Source organism: Tamandua tetradactyla, chromosome 23, assembly GCF_023851605.1.
Source record: "Tamandua tetradactyla isolate mTamTet1 chromosome 23, mTamTet1.pri, whole genome shotgun sequence".
NCBI classification, from domain to species: domain Eukaryota; kingdom Metazoa; phylum Chordata; class Mammalia; order Pilosa; family Myrmecophagidae; genus Tamandua; species Tamandua tetradactyla.
In genome coordinates this window covers 3521257-3535181 of record NC_135349.1, presented here as the reverse complement: position 1 = coordinate 3535181, position 13925 = coordinate 3521257, and the positions used below count along the sequence as shown (strand labels likewise).

At 57.1% G+C, this 13925-nt stretch overlaps 1 protein-coding gene across 7 annotated transcripts in view; it reads right to left on the bottom strand.

Annotated features, from left to right (window-relative positions):
• Nucleotides 1-13925, bottom strand: part of SDK1 (sidekick cell adhesion molecule 1) — a 1057379-nt gene that overhangs the window by 82352 nt on the left and 961102 nt on the right. For all 7 annotated transcript variants that reach the window (XM_077140486.1, XM_077140483.1, XM_077140481.1 and 4 more), the window contains 3 exons: nucleotides 9933-10127; nucleotides 5982-6183; nucleotides 364-467 (listed from right to left, as the gene is read on the bottom strand). In XM_077140486.1, coding sequence (XP_076996601.1) covers nucleotides 364-467; nucleotides 5982-6183; nucleotides 9933-10127 — 501 coding nt within the window. The remainder of the gene's footprint in view (nucleotides 1-363; nucleotides 468-5981; nucleotides 6184-9932; nucleotides 10128-13925) is intronic.

Sequence of the window (13925 nt, the reverse complement as noted above, 5' to 3'; positions counted from 1 at the left end):
TATAAATTATCCAGTTCCTGGGATGCTGATGGGTGCAGGGGCTTGGAAGCCTAACAAGGAGCTTCCGTTCCACTGGAGCCCCTTCAAGTCTTGATTTACTGCCACGGGCCCCAGCGGCGGACCCTGGGGGGTGGAGTGACCGCATTCTGTCCTCACCCCGGGCTCCCTGTGCACCCCTCCACGCTCAGGACAAAGCGGGGCCCCCTCTGGGCCGGTGGCCTCTACCCGCTCCTCCGGGCCGGTGGCCTCTACCCGCTCCGGGCCGGTGGCCTCTACCCGCTCCTCCGGGCCAGTGGCCTCTACCCGCTCCGGGCCGGTGGCCTCTACCCCCTCCGGCCGGCGCTGCCCGCGGCCCGTGCTTACCATCCTGCAGCGTGGTCACGGGCTCGGTCTCCGCGCTGAAGGCGCTGTCCCCGATGTCATTGGTGGCTTTCAGGCGCAGCTTGTAGGAGGTGAAGGGCCTCAGCCTGGAACGTGGAGAGACCCCGGGAGTGGCGGGAGGCGCCCACCTGTGCCGCGCTCGGGGCTGCCGGGGACCGGCGGGCAGGCCCTCCCTGGTCTGAGCTCTGGGAAGCCCCCGACCAATCGCCCTGTCTAGGTGGCTGGGTCCCTCCGACACTCAGGGCTGTGCCTCTGTGGCCTGGCCCGGGAAGGAGAGCGTCACTGGGACGCGGTGAGTGCGGGGCCCCCTGGCCGGGCGGGCAGGGGCTGTGCTGCAGGCTCTTCCGGGAGGAACGTCCACCATTCTGTGGCTGCACATCCTGCTCTCCGAGGAGCTTAACGCTAATTAAATCAGCCCTTGCACTGAGGCCGAGCGGAAAATGAGTGCCCGCCTAATTTACTTGCCCTCTCACCCCTCCACGCTCCTTTGTAGAGGTCTGCCCTTGCCAGGCCTGCCTTGCCTTACTGCAAGCCACCACCGTGTCCAGCTGAGCCCACCCCAGCTGCAAGCAGAGCCCACCCAGACCCCCACGCTAGCATTCATTGTGCCAGACACTGTGCCAAGCACTTGACAAGCATTGTCCTGTTTAATCCTTACCACACCTCCGGGGTGAGGATTAAACCAGTCTATGGTTGAGAAAACAGAGGCCCAAGCATATTAAGTCACCACCCCAATGACAGGGAGCTATTAAGTGGCTGAGTTGAGATTAGATTAGGGGGCTTTTCTTGAAGTAACATTTGCATATCACTTTACATAAGAATCAGATGTCAACTGTTCATATGAAAAAATACCTCCCAGCCCACTGAGGCAGATATTAGGGGCGCTAATACTCACTCAAGGCATGCTTGGTGCCACCATATCATACCTACTTCTATCCCTCTATTTGTCCATCCTTCCATCCATTTATGCATCCACCTATTATCCACCCATCCATCCTTCTGACCATCCATCCATCCATCCACCCATCCATCCACTCATCCACCCATCCATCCATCCATCCACCCACCCACCCATCCACTCATCCACCCATCCACCCATCCATCCACCCATCCATCCACCCACCCATCCATCCATCCATCCATCCACCCATCCATCCACTCATCTACCCATCCATCCACCCATCCATCCATGCACCCACCCATCCATCCGCCCATCCATCCACCCACCCATCCACCCACCCACCCATCCATCCACTCATCTACCCATCCATCCACCCATCCATCCATGCACCCACCCATCCATCCGCCCATCCATCCACCCACCCATCCACCCACCCACCCATCCACTCATCCACCCATCCACCCATCCATCCACCCATCCATCCATGCACCCACCCATCCATCCGCCCATCCATCCACCCACCCATCCACCCACCCACCCATCCACTCATCCACCCATCCACCCATCCATCCACCCATCCATCCACCCACCCATCCATCCGCCCACCCATCCATCCGCCCATCCATCCACCCACCCATCCACCCACCCACCCATCCACTCATCCACCCATCCACCCACCCATCCACCCATCCATCCATGCACCCACCCATCCATCTGCCCACCCATCCACCCACCCACCCATCCACTCATCCACCCATCCATCCATCCATCCATCCACCCACCCACCCATCCACTCATCCATTCATCCATCCATCCACCCATCCAGTCCATATTTATTGGGTCTCAGGTGCTAAGCATGTTGCCAAGCCTAAGAGTAAGACTTTAGCCAGACTCTTCTGTGCAGACAATGCTCAAATGTTAGTCAAACCCTGACATACCACCTGAACTGCTCTTCAAAATGGAAAGGTAGAAAGCAATAGTACTTCTCTTCTCCTCCCACAGCAGCTGTACCCTGCATCCTCTCAACTTCCCAGACCAGAAGGCTCAGGATGACTCTGGACTCTACACCACCCATCTCAGGTCCAGCTGATCTCAGTGTCCTCTACCAGCGGTCTAGGCCAAGGCCCACCTCCCCTGCAAACACTCACCTCATTCCCAATCCAAGCTGTAAACCAGTGTTTTTAAACTGAACACTATGGAACCCTGTGGCCCTGTGGGACCCCTCCAGGACTTTTGGGGAGTTCAGGGCTCCCCCCACCCCTGCATCAACCAGCAGCTTCACTTCCATCTGGTTTATGCATTCGGTTCTGGGTAAGACCTCGTTTAAAGAAAGTATTCTGTTTTTTTAAAAACTGATAACCACTTCTGTAAACCACCATCAGAAAAATTTTTGTCCATCTCTGCTTTCATATTACCCTCCTGCTGAAGACCAGATTAGAGAGATTCCCTATCAGCTCTCACCTCCAGGACGCTCTTCCTTCACTGCCCCCCAGGACTGGATCTTACCACACAGTTATCTGTCACCTTAGGTTATAAAACTAAAGCATATGGATCCTGGACATTTTTAAAAGCTATCAACTGCTGCCTTATGTATGTATTTATTTTTGGCATGGGAAGGCTCTGGGAATTGAACCCAGGTCTCTGACAGGCAAATAAGAATTCTGTGACTGAGCTATTTATATTTAGTGCACCAAAAATGTTTATTCAGAACTTGTTATTTGCAGAAAGGACACGTAACTCATGCATACTATCCTTGACCTAGCTGGTCTGATTTATAAATGGAGGAGGAGGAGAAGGAGAAGAAACCGCCCAGCAGAAAGAGGGGTTCCACTGAGCCCCGTTGTGTGGTGCTGGGGCTTCCCTTTGGCCCTGACATTTCTGACTTAGCCATCGCCTGTTCCAGGGTAAGGCTCAGAGAAACAGGGCACACTGTGGCCTGACGCAGCATCACCCGCCACGCCTGGAAGCTGGGGCCTGACGGCCTGAGCTGTACATGCCTACTATCCTAGCCACGCTCCTGTTCCCTACCATCCAGAAGAGCCCGTACAGCTCTGTGCCGGGAGCCCTGCTCGTCTTCCTTTACAGTACACTCCTGTGGGGGCCCAGCCGGTCCTGCAACTTCCACCGTCCACCAGAGACCCTCAGGACCCACGCTTGTCTCTTAAGCCCAGCCCCTGTCCCTAGAGCACTAGACCCCTATTTTTAGCTGTCCCCTGGCACACTCACTAGGCTTCAGTGCTTAAACTCTTTGTCCTTTTTTGTATTTGGCAGATTTTATGTGACTGGTGAAAGTAAAATGTAAAACAAAAAAATGTTTAAAATAAAAAAGGAAAATGGAGCCATCAGGATTATTAAACGGAAGGCAGGACTCATCATTGCCACGTAGGACACATTGCTTTCCCAGTGCCCTGCCCCTGATATGTTTCCCACTGATAGGCAGAGGGAGCATTTGTCCTGGTTCTGGCCCATTACGAAATTGACAACAGTCTCCCGTACACCAAATTAAACTGTCTGTACTGAAACATGAGCCTTTCCTCTCCAACATGTAGTCTAAAGCACACAATTAGTCTCCTTGATTTCAGAAGGCTCTGCTGCAGAAGAGGGAGTTGGATTTTCTTTCTATCAGACCCAAGGGGTGAAGTTACTTATGCCCATGAACCTGTTGCTAATTGAGCACAGGGTGCAATGGAGTGTGGTTTAGGAAGGAAGGCAGGGCCCGCCCAGCGCCAAGCTTGGGGCCAGGCCAGGGGAAATCCACTGCTCCAAGGAGGATGGCATCTGCAGCCAGACATGGTTTCCTCTCCCAGGCTGAGTTATGTCTCCTGGGTTCCATTCCTGTTGTTCAGAGAACAAGCAGAGTGCAGGCAGGTTGGGGACGGATGGAGTTTGACACTTGGGATTGCCTGATCTGTTGGCTGCCGACTGCAGACTGTCCATAACTGAGGGAATCTTGGAATTCTAAAGCCAAAAGGTGCAGTGGGGTCATTCCTTCATGCCTGTCTTCTCACGGATGGGAAAACAGAAGCTTAGCAAGTTTCCAATGACTGATTTCCCAAGACCATGTGGCTACTAAGGGGTGGACAGAGAGCTAAAAGCCAGTTGCTCAGACTATGAGCACAACTGTTCTTTGGACCACACCATGGTCCCTCATAAATTGGCTGCAAGGGATGGTGTGTGTCCATGAGGCTCTGAGCTATGGGCCCATGGGATGATAGCGCTGCAGAGGGTTTAGGGATTATCACCTCCATTTGGAGAAGAAATGAAGGCAGGGCATGTTTTTGCTTCATCACTTAAGAAACTTTTGCCTCAACTTCCTCATCTGTAAAATGAGAGGAATGAAAAGCTGGGGTTATGTCTCCACGGGGTTGTTATAAACATAGTAAGAAACAACACATGGAAGTTGTGAAAAGTACAGAATGCGGTGGAACGAAGAGGCGGTGGGTGTGATGATGGTGATGATGATGAGGGCAATAAAGAGCTGGCAGGGAGCTATAACCATCTGGACGTTACTTGATGAGATCTCTGTGGGACACAGCTCAAAGGTGAGCACCAAAACCAATGCTGTTCTCATCTTCCTAACGTGAGGCAGGCCATGACAGCTGTAGTAATTAAACTAATTTTCTGAACTCCAATGCACAGATACACACCCTGTGTCAACGCTGTCAAGTAGAAGGCCAGGCAACAACTAGTCTTGCTGGAAACAATATTTGGGAGCTTGGGGACCATTCACCCTTGAGTTTTGGACAGAGCTGAGAGCTATTTGGGTGATGCCAATGGAGAGGTAGATGTGTCATCTGAGGTCACACACAGGTGAGGGTGAGCTGATGAGCTGCTTTCCTTCTTGGCACATAGGTGGCTTTGAAGCCATCTCCAAAGGGGGTGTGAGCCCACGGCCACAGCAGAGCTCGTGGAGGACCTGTTTGCCCCACCAGGTGCCACTCACACGTCGGTGGGGATGCACGTTCACCACACAGGCTCCAGAGCCCCCCAGGGACAGTGGCACCGGCCTATCACTTAGCCCCTCCCTGCAAACCTGGGGCCTGGGGCATCAGCTGACAAGCAGGTGATGGAAGTGGGGTGATGAGGAGTCCAGTATGGGTGCCAGGGTGGTCCTGCCTGGCTCAGCCCGCAGCCCTCACAGACCTGGTCCAACTCCCCACATGGCCATGCTGACTGGAGCAGCTCCAAGCGCACTGGAAGGAGGCAGGGGCTGAGGCCATGTTTGAACCTCTCTCGGCCTTGGTGTCCCCAACTGTAACAAGGGCGGGTGGTTCTGGGGACCAGAGGACATCATGTGGGCAGACTGCCTGGTTGCTATCTGTGTCACCCGCCTGCTTTGAGCCTGGCGGTCCAATAAATCACTGAGTGGCCGGAGGACCCTCACCTTGTTCACTGGGGCGCCCCGTTTCCCTATCAAACTTCAGGCTGCCGTGCTGCCTGAAGGAGCCCTTCTCACCTGCAGCCCGGGCTCACCCCTTCCCCCACCTCTCCCAAGCCTATCCTCCCTATTGCCATCCATCGCCAATTCCTAGGGGTGCACCTATCAGCTGGGCAGTGTATCCCCCAGAAGGACAGACCCTGGGAAATGGGCTCCAGGATGTCAGGGCAGGAATTCCGGGGTCCCTGGCACGGGAAGCACCAGTAAGAGGAGGCCTGAACTCTCGGTGGGGCCATCCCCGTGGCCCGCGCCCGTCCATACCTCCCCACCTCGCAGGCTGTGGTCTCATGGCCGATGGACGAGGAGTAGGTCAGCCAGTCGCCTGCAGGCAGCTCCCGCAGCTGCACGGTGAAGTAGCGGATAGGGGAGGCCCCGTCGCTACCCGGGACCCACTGGAGCCGGAGGCTACGCGCCGTCACGTCCGCCTGGGGCACTAGGAGCTCCCTGGGGGGCGCTGGCCGCTCTGCAACCAATAAGGACAAACCAGGGACACGTTAGAGTCGCCGTCCAGAAACGCATCTGCACTCTGCCCCCTGGAGCCAACTGCATGGTCATGCGGGACAAGGTCCCGGCCCCCCGGGGAGCTCCTACAGCTGACGATGAAGGGCTGTGGGCGGGGGCGGCTGGAAGACGTGGCCTACTTCCGGGGCGGGTACCCTGAGCGTAGGACAGGCAGGCACAGGCGAAGGCAGAGGAGGTCGGCGAGGGCCAGCCTCTGAGCTGTCCAGCCCACACAGCCGCCGTGGCCCTGGAGGTGCCTTCGGTTCTCTGGACTCTCCTTCTTTCTGATGTTGGGATGAGTGTGTACATAGCACTAAGCTTTCTTTCCCAGACGCCAAGCTGACCTAAACTGTGGGAGGCTGCAGCTCAGGTTCAGGGGTGGCTGCCCCTTGGGTGGGTGGCAGCCACTGCAGGCTACGCCACGCTGGGAACTGGCCTCTGAGTGTGGCTCTCACCCTGCACTGCCTCCTAACCACATCGATTTCAATAAAGAAACCCAATAGAGGGAGGAATAATTGCTTAATTGTTTATCATGAAGATCATCGATTCTGATTAGAATGTATGGCCTGTAATAAAGCAGCAATTGATTGCCGACAGCGGCAATGTGTCTGTGAGAAGCTGCGTGATCTGCCTGCCCAGCGTGCCCTTCCTCCAGCCTGGGGCGGCCTCACAGTCCCTTCCAGGGCCCTGAGCCCTGAACCCCAAAGACAGAGGACCTGAGGGCCCTGGTGGAAAGTCCCCTAAACCCTGGGGGCTGAGGAACAACTGGGGAGAAGGGACGCAGGTGGTGTGGGGTGCAGTGGTTGTGGGTGGAGGGGTTACTGCAGGATGGGTGCTTGGTGGGGGTTACGGAGGGGTGGGGTGGGTGTGGGTTACAGCAGGATGGGTTGCAGTGGGGATGGGGGTTATGGAGGTGTGGAGTGGGTGTGGGGTGGGTGTGAGTTACAGCGGGATGGGGTGCAGTGGGGATGCGGGTTATGGAGGGCTGGGGTGGGTGTGGGGTGGTGTGGGTTACGGCAGGTTGGGATTCTGGGTGGGGTTATGGCGGTGTGGGGTGGGTGTGAGCTACAGTGGGATGGGGTGCAGTGGGGATGGGGTTATGGAGGGGTGGGGTGGGGTGAGGGCAAGGTGGGGTGGGTGCCTGGTGGGGCTGCGACTCCCCCACCCCCTGAGGGCAGCTGGGCCGTGGACAGAGCAGGCCCACTGGAAAGGTGTTCATGTAAATTCTCCCGATCAGATCTGATTTATCTTAGAGCATGTCAAACCTTTAGCAAATCTCTCGTGGCAAGTGGGTTGGGGTCTCCTTCCCCTTTAGGTGGTGCTGGGGAAGCGGCAAGACCCGAGAACTGCCCACTGGGGCAGAAGAGGCAGGCAGTGGCCTGGCCTGGGCTCAGAGCCACTATGGAGGGTCCTGGGGCCTCTCCCAGGTCAGCACATGTGCCCGGCCATTCCCCAAGGCCGAGGGGTATAGGAATGGCCGGAGTCCCTGTCCGAGGGGCCTCTCTAGGCCCCTGAGCTTCTGGGCCCCACCCTGAGGTAGGCGCCTCCTCTCACTGGTTCAGGGCCTATGGCTACATGAAGGGCTGATTTACTCAGGTAATCCGGGCCCTGACAGTCAGCACCCGACCTAGGTGCTTGGTGCTGAGCAGAGTTCTAGACACTGAAAGTGGAAGCTGTCTCCTTTTAGGGAGTTGGGATATTGAGGCTGCCCGGCGCCGAGCGTCTTGTGGAAGGACCAGCCCAGGAGCAGGTGCATCCGGCAATGCCGAACAAAGTGCACGGTGGACCTTGAGGCTGGACAGCCCTGAATTCGAGGGGGAGGCCGGTCACTCAGCAGCTCCTTAACCTCCTGAAGTCTCCAATTCCCCACCTAAAACCCTCAGGACGCTTCAGTGAGCAGTAAAGAGGCAGCACACGTGGGTGCCTTTCAAAGTTTTTCAAGAACTGCAGGTTCAACTCACCCCCCTTGAGTTGTCTCTCTGTATCTTGTAATAAAAATAACAGGCGCAACCTTAAGACTAGCCAATGTGCTTTGGGTCCCTCCGTGGGGCCGGCTCCGTCTCAGGGTGCTGGCGACAGGCCCACCGCAAAGCAGGCCTTGTTCTCAGGGCCCCGCGGTTTCCACGCCCCCACCGCCTCCAGAGCACGTGGGGTACGTGCACAGGGCCCGGGGGAAGGACCCCCACCCAGGGGATAGCTGGGCCTCCCTGGCTCCTGGGGAGTAACCCTGGAAACCTGGGGGTTTCCCTGCATATATATATGAGTGTTCTGGCACGCACAGTGCAACCCCAGCCATGCCCGCTGCTGCCTGCTGATGGGCTGGCACAGGCCGGGGGCAGCCACGCCAGGGCCGCGGTGGGGCTCGCCCTGTGGAAGGACGCAGCCCATGACCCGGGCCTATCAGCCACACCTTGGCGGGAGGGCAGGGCTGCAGGCCGAGTTCCACCACGTGGGCCTTCCTGAATCACTCAGGCGTGTGCAGTGAGACTCCAGTAAAAACGCCGAGGTGTGGGCCGCGGCCATGTCCCCTGAAGGCCGTGGCTGAGGCGCTGGGAGGGCAGCGCGGCCCTGAACAGGAAGGAAGCTCTGCGCCTGGCTCTTCCCAGCATCTGCCCTCTGCTTCTCTCGGCTGGTTCTGATTTGTAACCTTTCTCTTTCCTTTTTAATTTCTTTCTTTTATTGGGGTAACACATATATAACATAAACTTTGCCACTTTAACTACTTTTAAGTGTACGATTCAATGGCCTTAATTACACCCTCAGCCTAGAGCCACGTCACTACCGCCCATGACCCACCATCCCATCTCCCCACAGGGCCCCTGTCCCTGCTAGGCAGTGACTCCTCCCCTCGCCAGCCGCTGAGGACCCCCAGTCTACTTTCTGTCCCCATGAATTTGCTTAGTCGGATATTTCATAGAAGTGGAGTCACACAGTACCTGTCCTTTTGGTTAATTTCCTCAGTATGATGTCTCCAGGGTTTATGCACATTGTAGTGTGGGGCAGCACTTCGTGCCTTTTTACGGCCAAACACTATTCCACTGTGAGGTCAGACCCCATTCTGCCCGCCCCCTCGCCCGCTGGTGGACACTGGGCTGACCCCTTCGGGCTGCTGAACATCCGCACAAAAGTATCTGAGGCCCTGCTTTTGGTTCTCTTGGGCATATACTGTTTGGTTTGTTTGGTTTTTTCTGCAAATACAACTATAATTATAGGAATAGTGCTTTCCTGAGTTCTGTGTCATTCTAGAAAATTTTTTAAGACTGGGGGGGCTTGGGAACCCCACATTTGTAGCTAGTTGGTGAGAAGTCAGGAGCTTCCCAGCCTTACAGAGCTGGGACTCCATAAGTGACAGTTTTTACTAGTACTATCAGAAGAAGTTAAGTGCTGAGACTTCTCAAGCAGGAATCCAGTCGGGGCAGAGCGGCCAGGTGCCTGCCCTCAGGAGCTTCTCCTCAGACCTGCTCAGGCTCTGGGCAACGCACACAGGCCACACCCCCCTGCAAGCTGCATCCCTCACCTGTGAGCCTGGTCCACCATACCTGGGAGAACAGGCATGAGGGAGGGTGTTGCTCCTCAGACGCCATCCAGTCACGTGCCCGGCTCTGTGGTCAGCTCCCTTGTGCTTCTCGGGAGGGAAGCTGGGAGACCCCCCTGCACCCCCAGCCCCGAGGGTGCATGCACAGGCCCCGCCTCCCCGCCCTGGCCTCTCACCTCTCTTCTCAATGGTGAGCACTGTGGCTTCCAGCGGCTCGCCCCAGCCCTGCCTCGTCTTAGCGGATAACCGGAAGACATAGGCCGACTCGGGTGCCAGCTCGGTGGCCGTGAACTGCCGCACCGTGGCGCCGACCTCCACGGCGGTGAAGGTGTTGGGGCTGCTGCTGGCCAGGCGGTAGGCGATCTGGTAGCCTGTGGGAAGGGCAGGGCAGCGGCCGCTGAGCCCGGGCCCCCCTTTCCTGCCACCCCCAGCGCCGTCTGCCCTGGGAGCCCGAAAGCCTCGAAGCAGACCTGGGCAAGGAAATGACCTCTGCGGTGCTGAACGGGGGGCCTCCGCGCGCTCCTTCTCTCAGGAACCAGGTGTGAAAGCAGTTTCCCTTCCTGAGGACAGGGCTTGCTGGGGGAAGGGGTGGCAGGGAGAGCTCCTCATGGGCCGGGGCGGGGTGCTGAGCAGGACCCACACAGGCCCCTCCCTGAGGACCCTGCACCTCCTCCCCCTCCCCCAGCCCCTGCCAGCAAGTCCTTTAGGTGGCATCATCCAAGTGGGCCAGGCTCCGCCACCCACTCCGGTTCCCATCCCCTGCTCTGCTGCCTTCCCCACCGCCTTAAGCTTCCTGAGCAGAAACTGACATTTCTGCTCTCCCCACGGGCCCTGCGCTCCCCCCGCAGGCCCTGCACTCTCCTGTGGGCCCCACGCTCCCCCCGCGGGCCCCGCACTCCCCCCCGCGGGCCGATGCTCTCCCTGTGGCCCCGCAAACCCCTGTGAGTCCACACTCTCCCCGCGGGCCCCGCACTCCCCCCGCGGGCCCCGCAAACCCCTGTGAGTCCACACTCTCCCCGCAGACCCCGCACTCTTGCCCCTTCTCCACGCCTTCCCCCGCCCGGGGCCTCTGCGCTGGGGGCTCCCCTTGTAATAATCCTTCCCATCAGACAGGGAGGCTCCGTGGCTCCGCACACCTATGTGCCCGGGTCACCAAGGGTTCCGGAAAAGGCATCATGGAGGGTCAGACCTCCCAGCCGGGTCCCTGGAGCCTCCAGGCTGGCATCTGGTGAGGCGGGGCCATCATCCCGACAGGCCGCAGTGACCTGGGGCTCCCTCGGGCTTGCAGATGTGGGTGCCAGCTGCTGGGCTCCACGCCGATCCAAATCAGGACGTTAGCCCAAAAAGCTGATGGCAGCCAGACAGTTCAAGTTCAGCTTCAACCAGAGGCAGCCCGGGGGGATCAAACCAACAGAGCTGAACGTTAGCCCAAAAGCTGATGGCAGCCAGACAGTTCAAGTTCAGCTTCAACCAGAGGCAGCCCGGGGGGATCAAATCAGCAGAGCTGAACACTGTCCTCACCTGCACCACTGGGGCAGGGGCGCCCTTTGAGGGACACAGCGGCCTGCAGGGACAGGGCCGGCTCACCTCGCCGCAGGCCCTCGGCAACTCGACACAGCGTGCCTGCCTCCCCTTGGCCTTCTCTGCTCCAGATAGAACTGCCCTGAGTCCTTTGTCTTGGTTCTCTCAAGGTCTTTGCCTCCGCTGGTGACTGAGCTGCCTGCCATCTTCCCAGCTCCTGTGCTTTGTCCTTTATCCAGCTCCATCCATGCAGGAGCCGGGGAATAATTAGTTGGAGGTCAGGGTCTAGCCTGGCACTAAGCTCCCAACAAGCGGCAGTCATCGCCAGCGTTGTCACTGTCCCCACGCAGACTCAGGGTCTTACCCTGCCATGCCCGTAAGACCACCCGCAGGCCAGGTGTCTGCGAGGCCCTGAACTTGAGCCTCCGAAGTTGCCATGACAGCCGCAGCTCTGCCTCCGATGGCCGGCTCCTGTCCCTGCTGCAGCAGCCAGGTGTCCCTGGGGTTTCCTGGCCCTGCCCATGGTATCTCCCAGCACCCTGTCCCTTTCCGCCTGCTGACCGGTGATGGACAGCCCTGGAGGGTTCTTCTCCCAGACCCTCCTTCTCACTTTCCTCTCCCTTGCCCACCTTTGGGGTAGGGAGTCTGAAGTCTGGGGCCAGCGGGAGCCCAGTCTAGAACCTTCTGAGGGCCCTGGACACCCAACACCCTAAAGGTCAGGAACAAGTGGCAGCAGCAGGGACCTTGGTCGAGCTACCCTGTGCACCAGGGACTCTTCTGGGCTCCTGCTGCTCCTGCCTCACTGTACCCTTGCCCCTTCGCACAGGGCAGGCAGGTTTAGGCTCACTCTGCCAGTGAAGAGAGAAAGCTCGGCGAGGCTGACAAGCTTGCCAAGGCCCCCAGAGAGCGGGAAGTCAGGCGTTGGCCCCGAGTCTGGCTGACTCCAAAGCCTTCGTCTTCCTACCGTGTCATGTGCTTTCTCTGGAAGGAGGACACCCACCCGGTCCTTCCCTTCCTGAGGGGAGTCCCCCCAGCCAACAGCAGCCCCCAGAATTGGGTACTTTGGAGAGTAATCTGTGATTAAAACAACTCACTAATTCAAGTTGCTTTTAACCTAATACATCTGAATTAATGCAGGATTATATTCAGGAACAGAGCCTTATTACAGATGTGCTTTCATTACTGTTTAACCACTACCATGATTTACCTCTGCCCAGATTACTCTGTTGCTGGTGATGAAATTGAGATTTTGCCACAAAAGCACGTCTTTGTGAGGCACAGGGCCTTGTGCTGAAAGGACGATAGCCTCTCCCTGAAAGCAGCCAGGCTGACGACACCCCCCCAGGGCCTGCCGGGCATTACCTTTTTTCCCAGCGGAACCTGGGGTACCCCTGTTGGAGCTCTTAACTTCCTCACCCTGATGGCTCATCAGGCCCCCTGACAGGTCCCTGCCTGTCGATGGCACCACCGCGCTCTCCTGCCCCAGCACAGAACCCTGGGGACACCCTGGGCTCTGCCCACCTGAGCATCAGCCTGGGCAGCCGTCCTCACCAACCGGATGGCTTGGCTCCTACTGGGCCAGGAGCAGGGGTCACACGCCTGAGTCTTCCCTCCTGCAACTCCACTCACTGGGCACCACAAAGGGGCTCGGACAATTAAACTCTGTTCTGCTGGTCTAAGACTCTGCAGACGGTAGCGATCCTGCCTTTCTTTCACCCTCTTTTAGGAAAGCTGCCTTCCTTTCTTCAGCCCATGCTCATAGGTGAGGGGACTTTTAGCATTGGATCACCTGGGTGCGGCTGCCAGGGCTAAGAAAGGAGGGGCTGAGGCCACGGGGCTGCCCTTGACCCCTGTGACTTCAGTTTCTGCAGGTATAAAATGGAGATGACAACACCCATCCTGTAAAATTCAGATTTGCAAAGCATCATGCCATTTGTCCCTAATTTCATGAAATCTGAGTTAGTATTTCTCTCTGATAGAGCTCCCACACCGAGACACTGGGAGAAAATGCCTCGCCTGTGGTTTATATTTCTACCTTCCTATTATTTGCCCTAAAACAAAGATAATATCACACTGTTCCCATGTCACAGTCTGCCGCACCTAAATATTATTACCTGTATCTTACCTAGACACGTTTTATTTTTTATAAAAAACATCTTGTGCTGAACGGGAGGGAAAAGAGAACCTTTTTCTGTACAGAAACAGTAGACAGAGGCAGCCAAATAATAGTCCTTGCGTTTTGAGAGAATAACAATGTGTTCAGAGATAAGAGTGCTTCCACGGAAAAGGCTAGTTATGTAATTACGGTTACAGTGAGATGAGAAATGGTAGCACACTGCATTTCAGCAAGGAGAAAGAGGCCGCAGCATGTTAGGGAAGAGTGGACACACTGACGGACAGCCTGGGGCCCAGGCACCGGGGGAGCCCGCCTCTGGGGCTGCAGTGACTTATGGTGCTGGCATTCCAGGGACTGAGGTCAGGCAGGAGGAGCATCGAGCTGAAGGGAAGATTAAACACACAGAGTAAAGGAGGCTTGAGCGGATTTCTGGACACACTCGTGTGATGGAGAAACACCCGGCGTCTAGGAAGTCCAGGAACAGCCGCAGTGCAAGATGAAAAGGGGGTCTTGGGGACACCAGACACTGAGT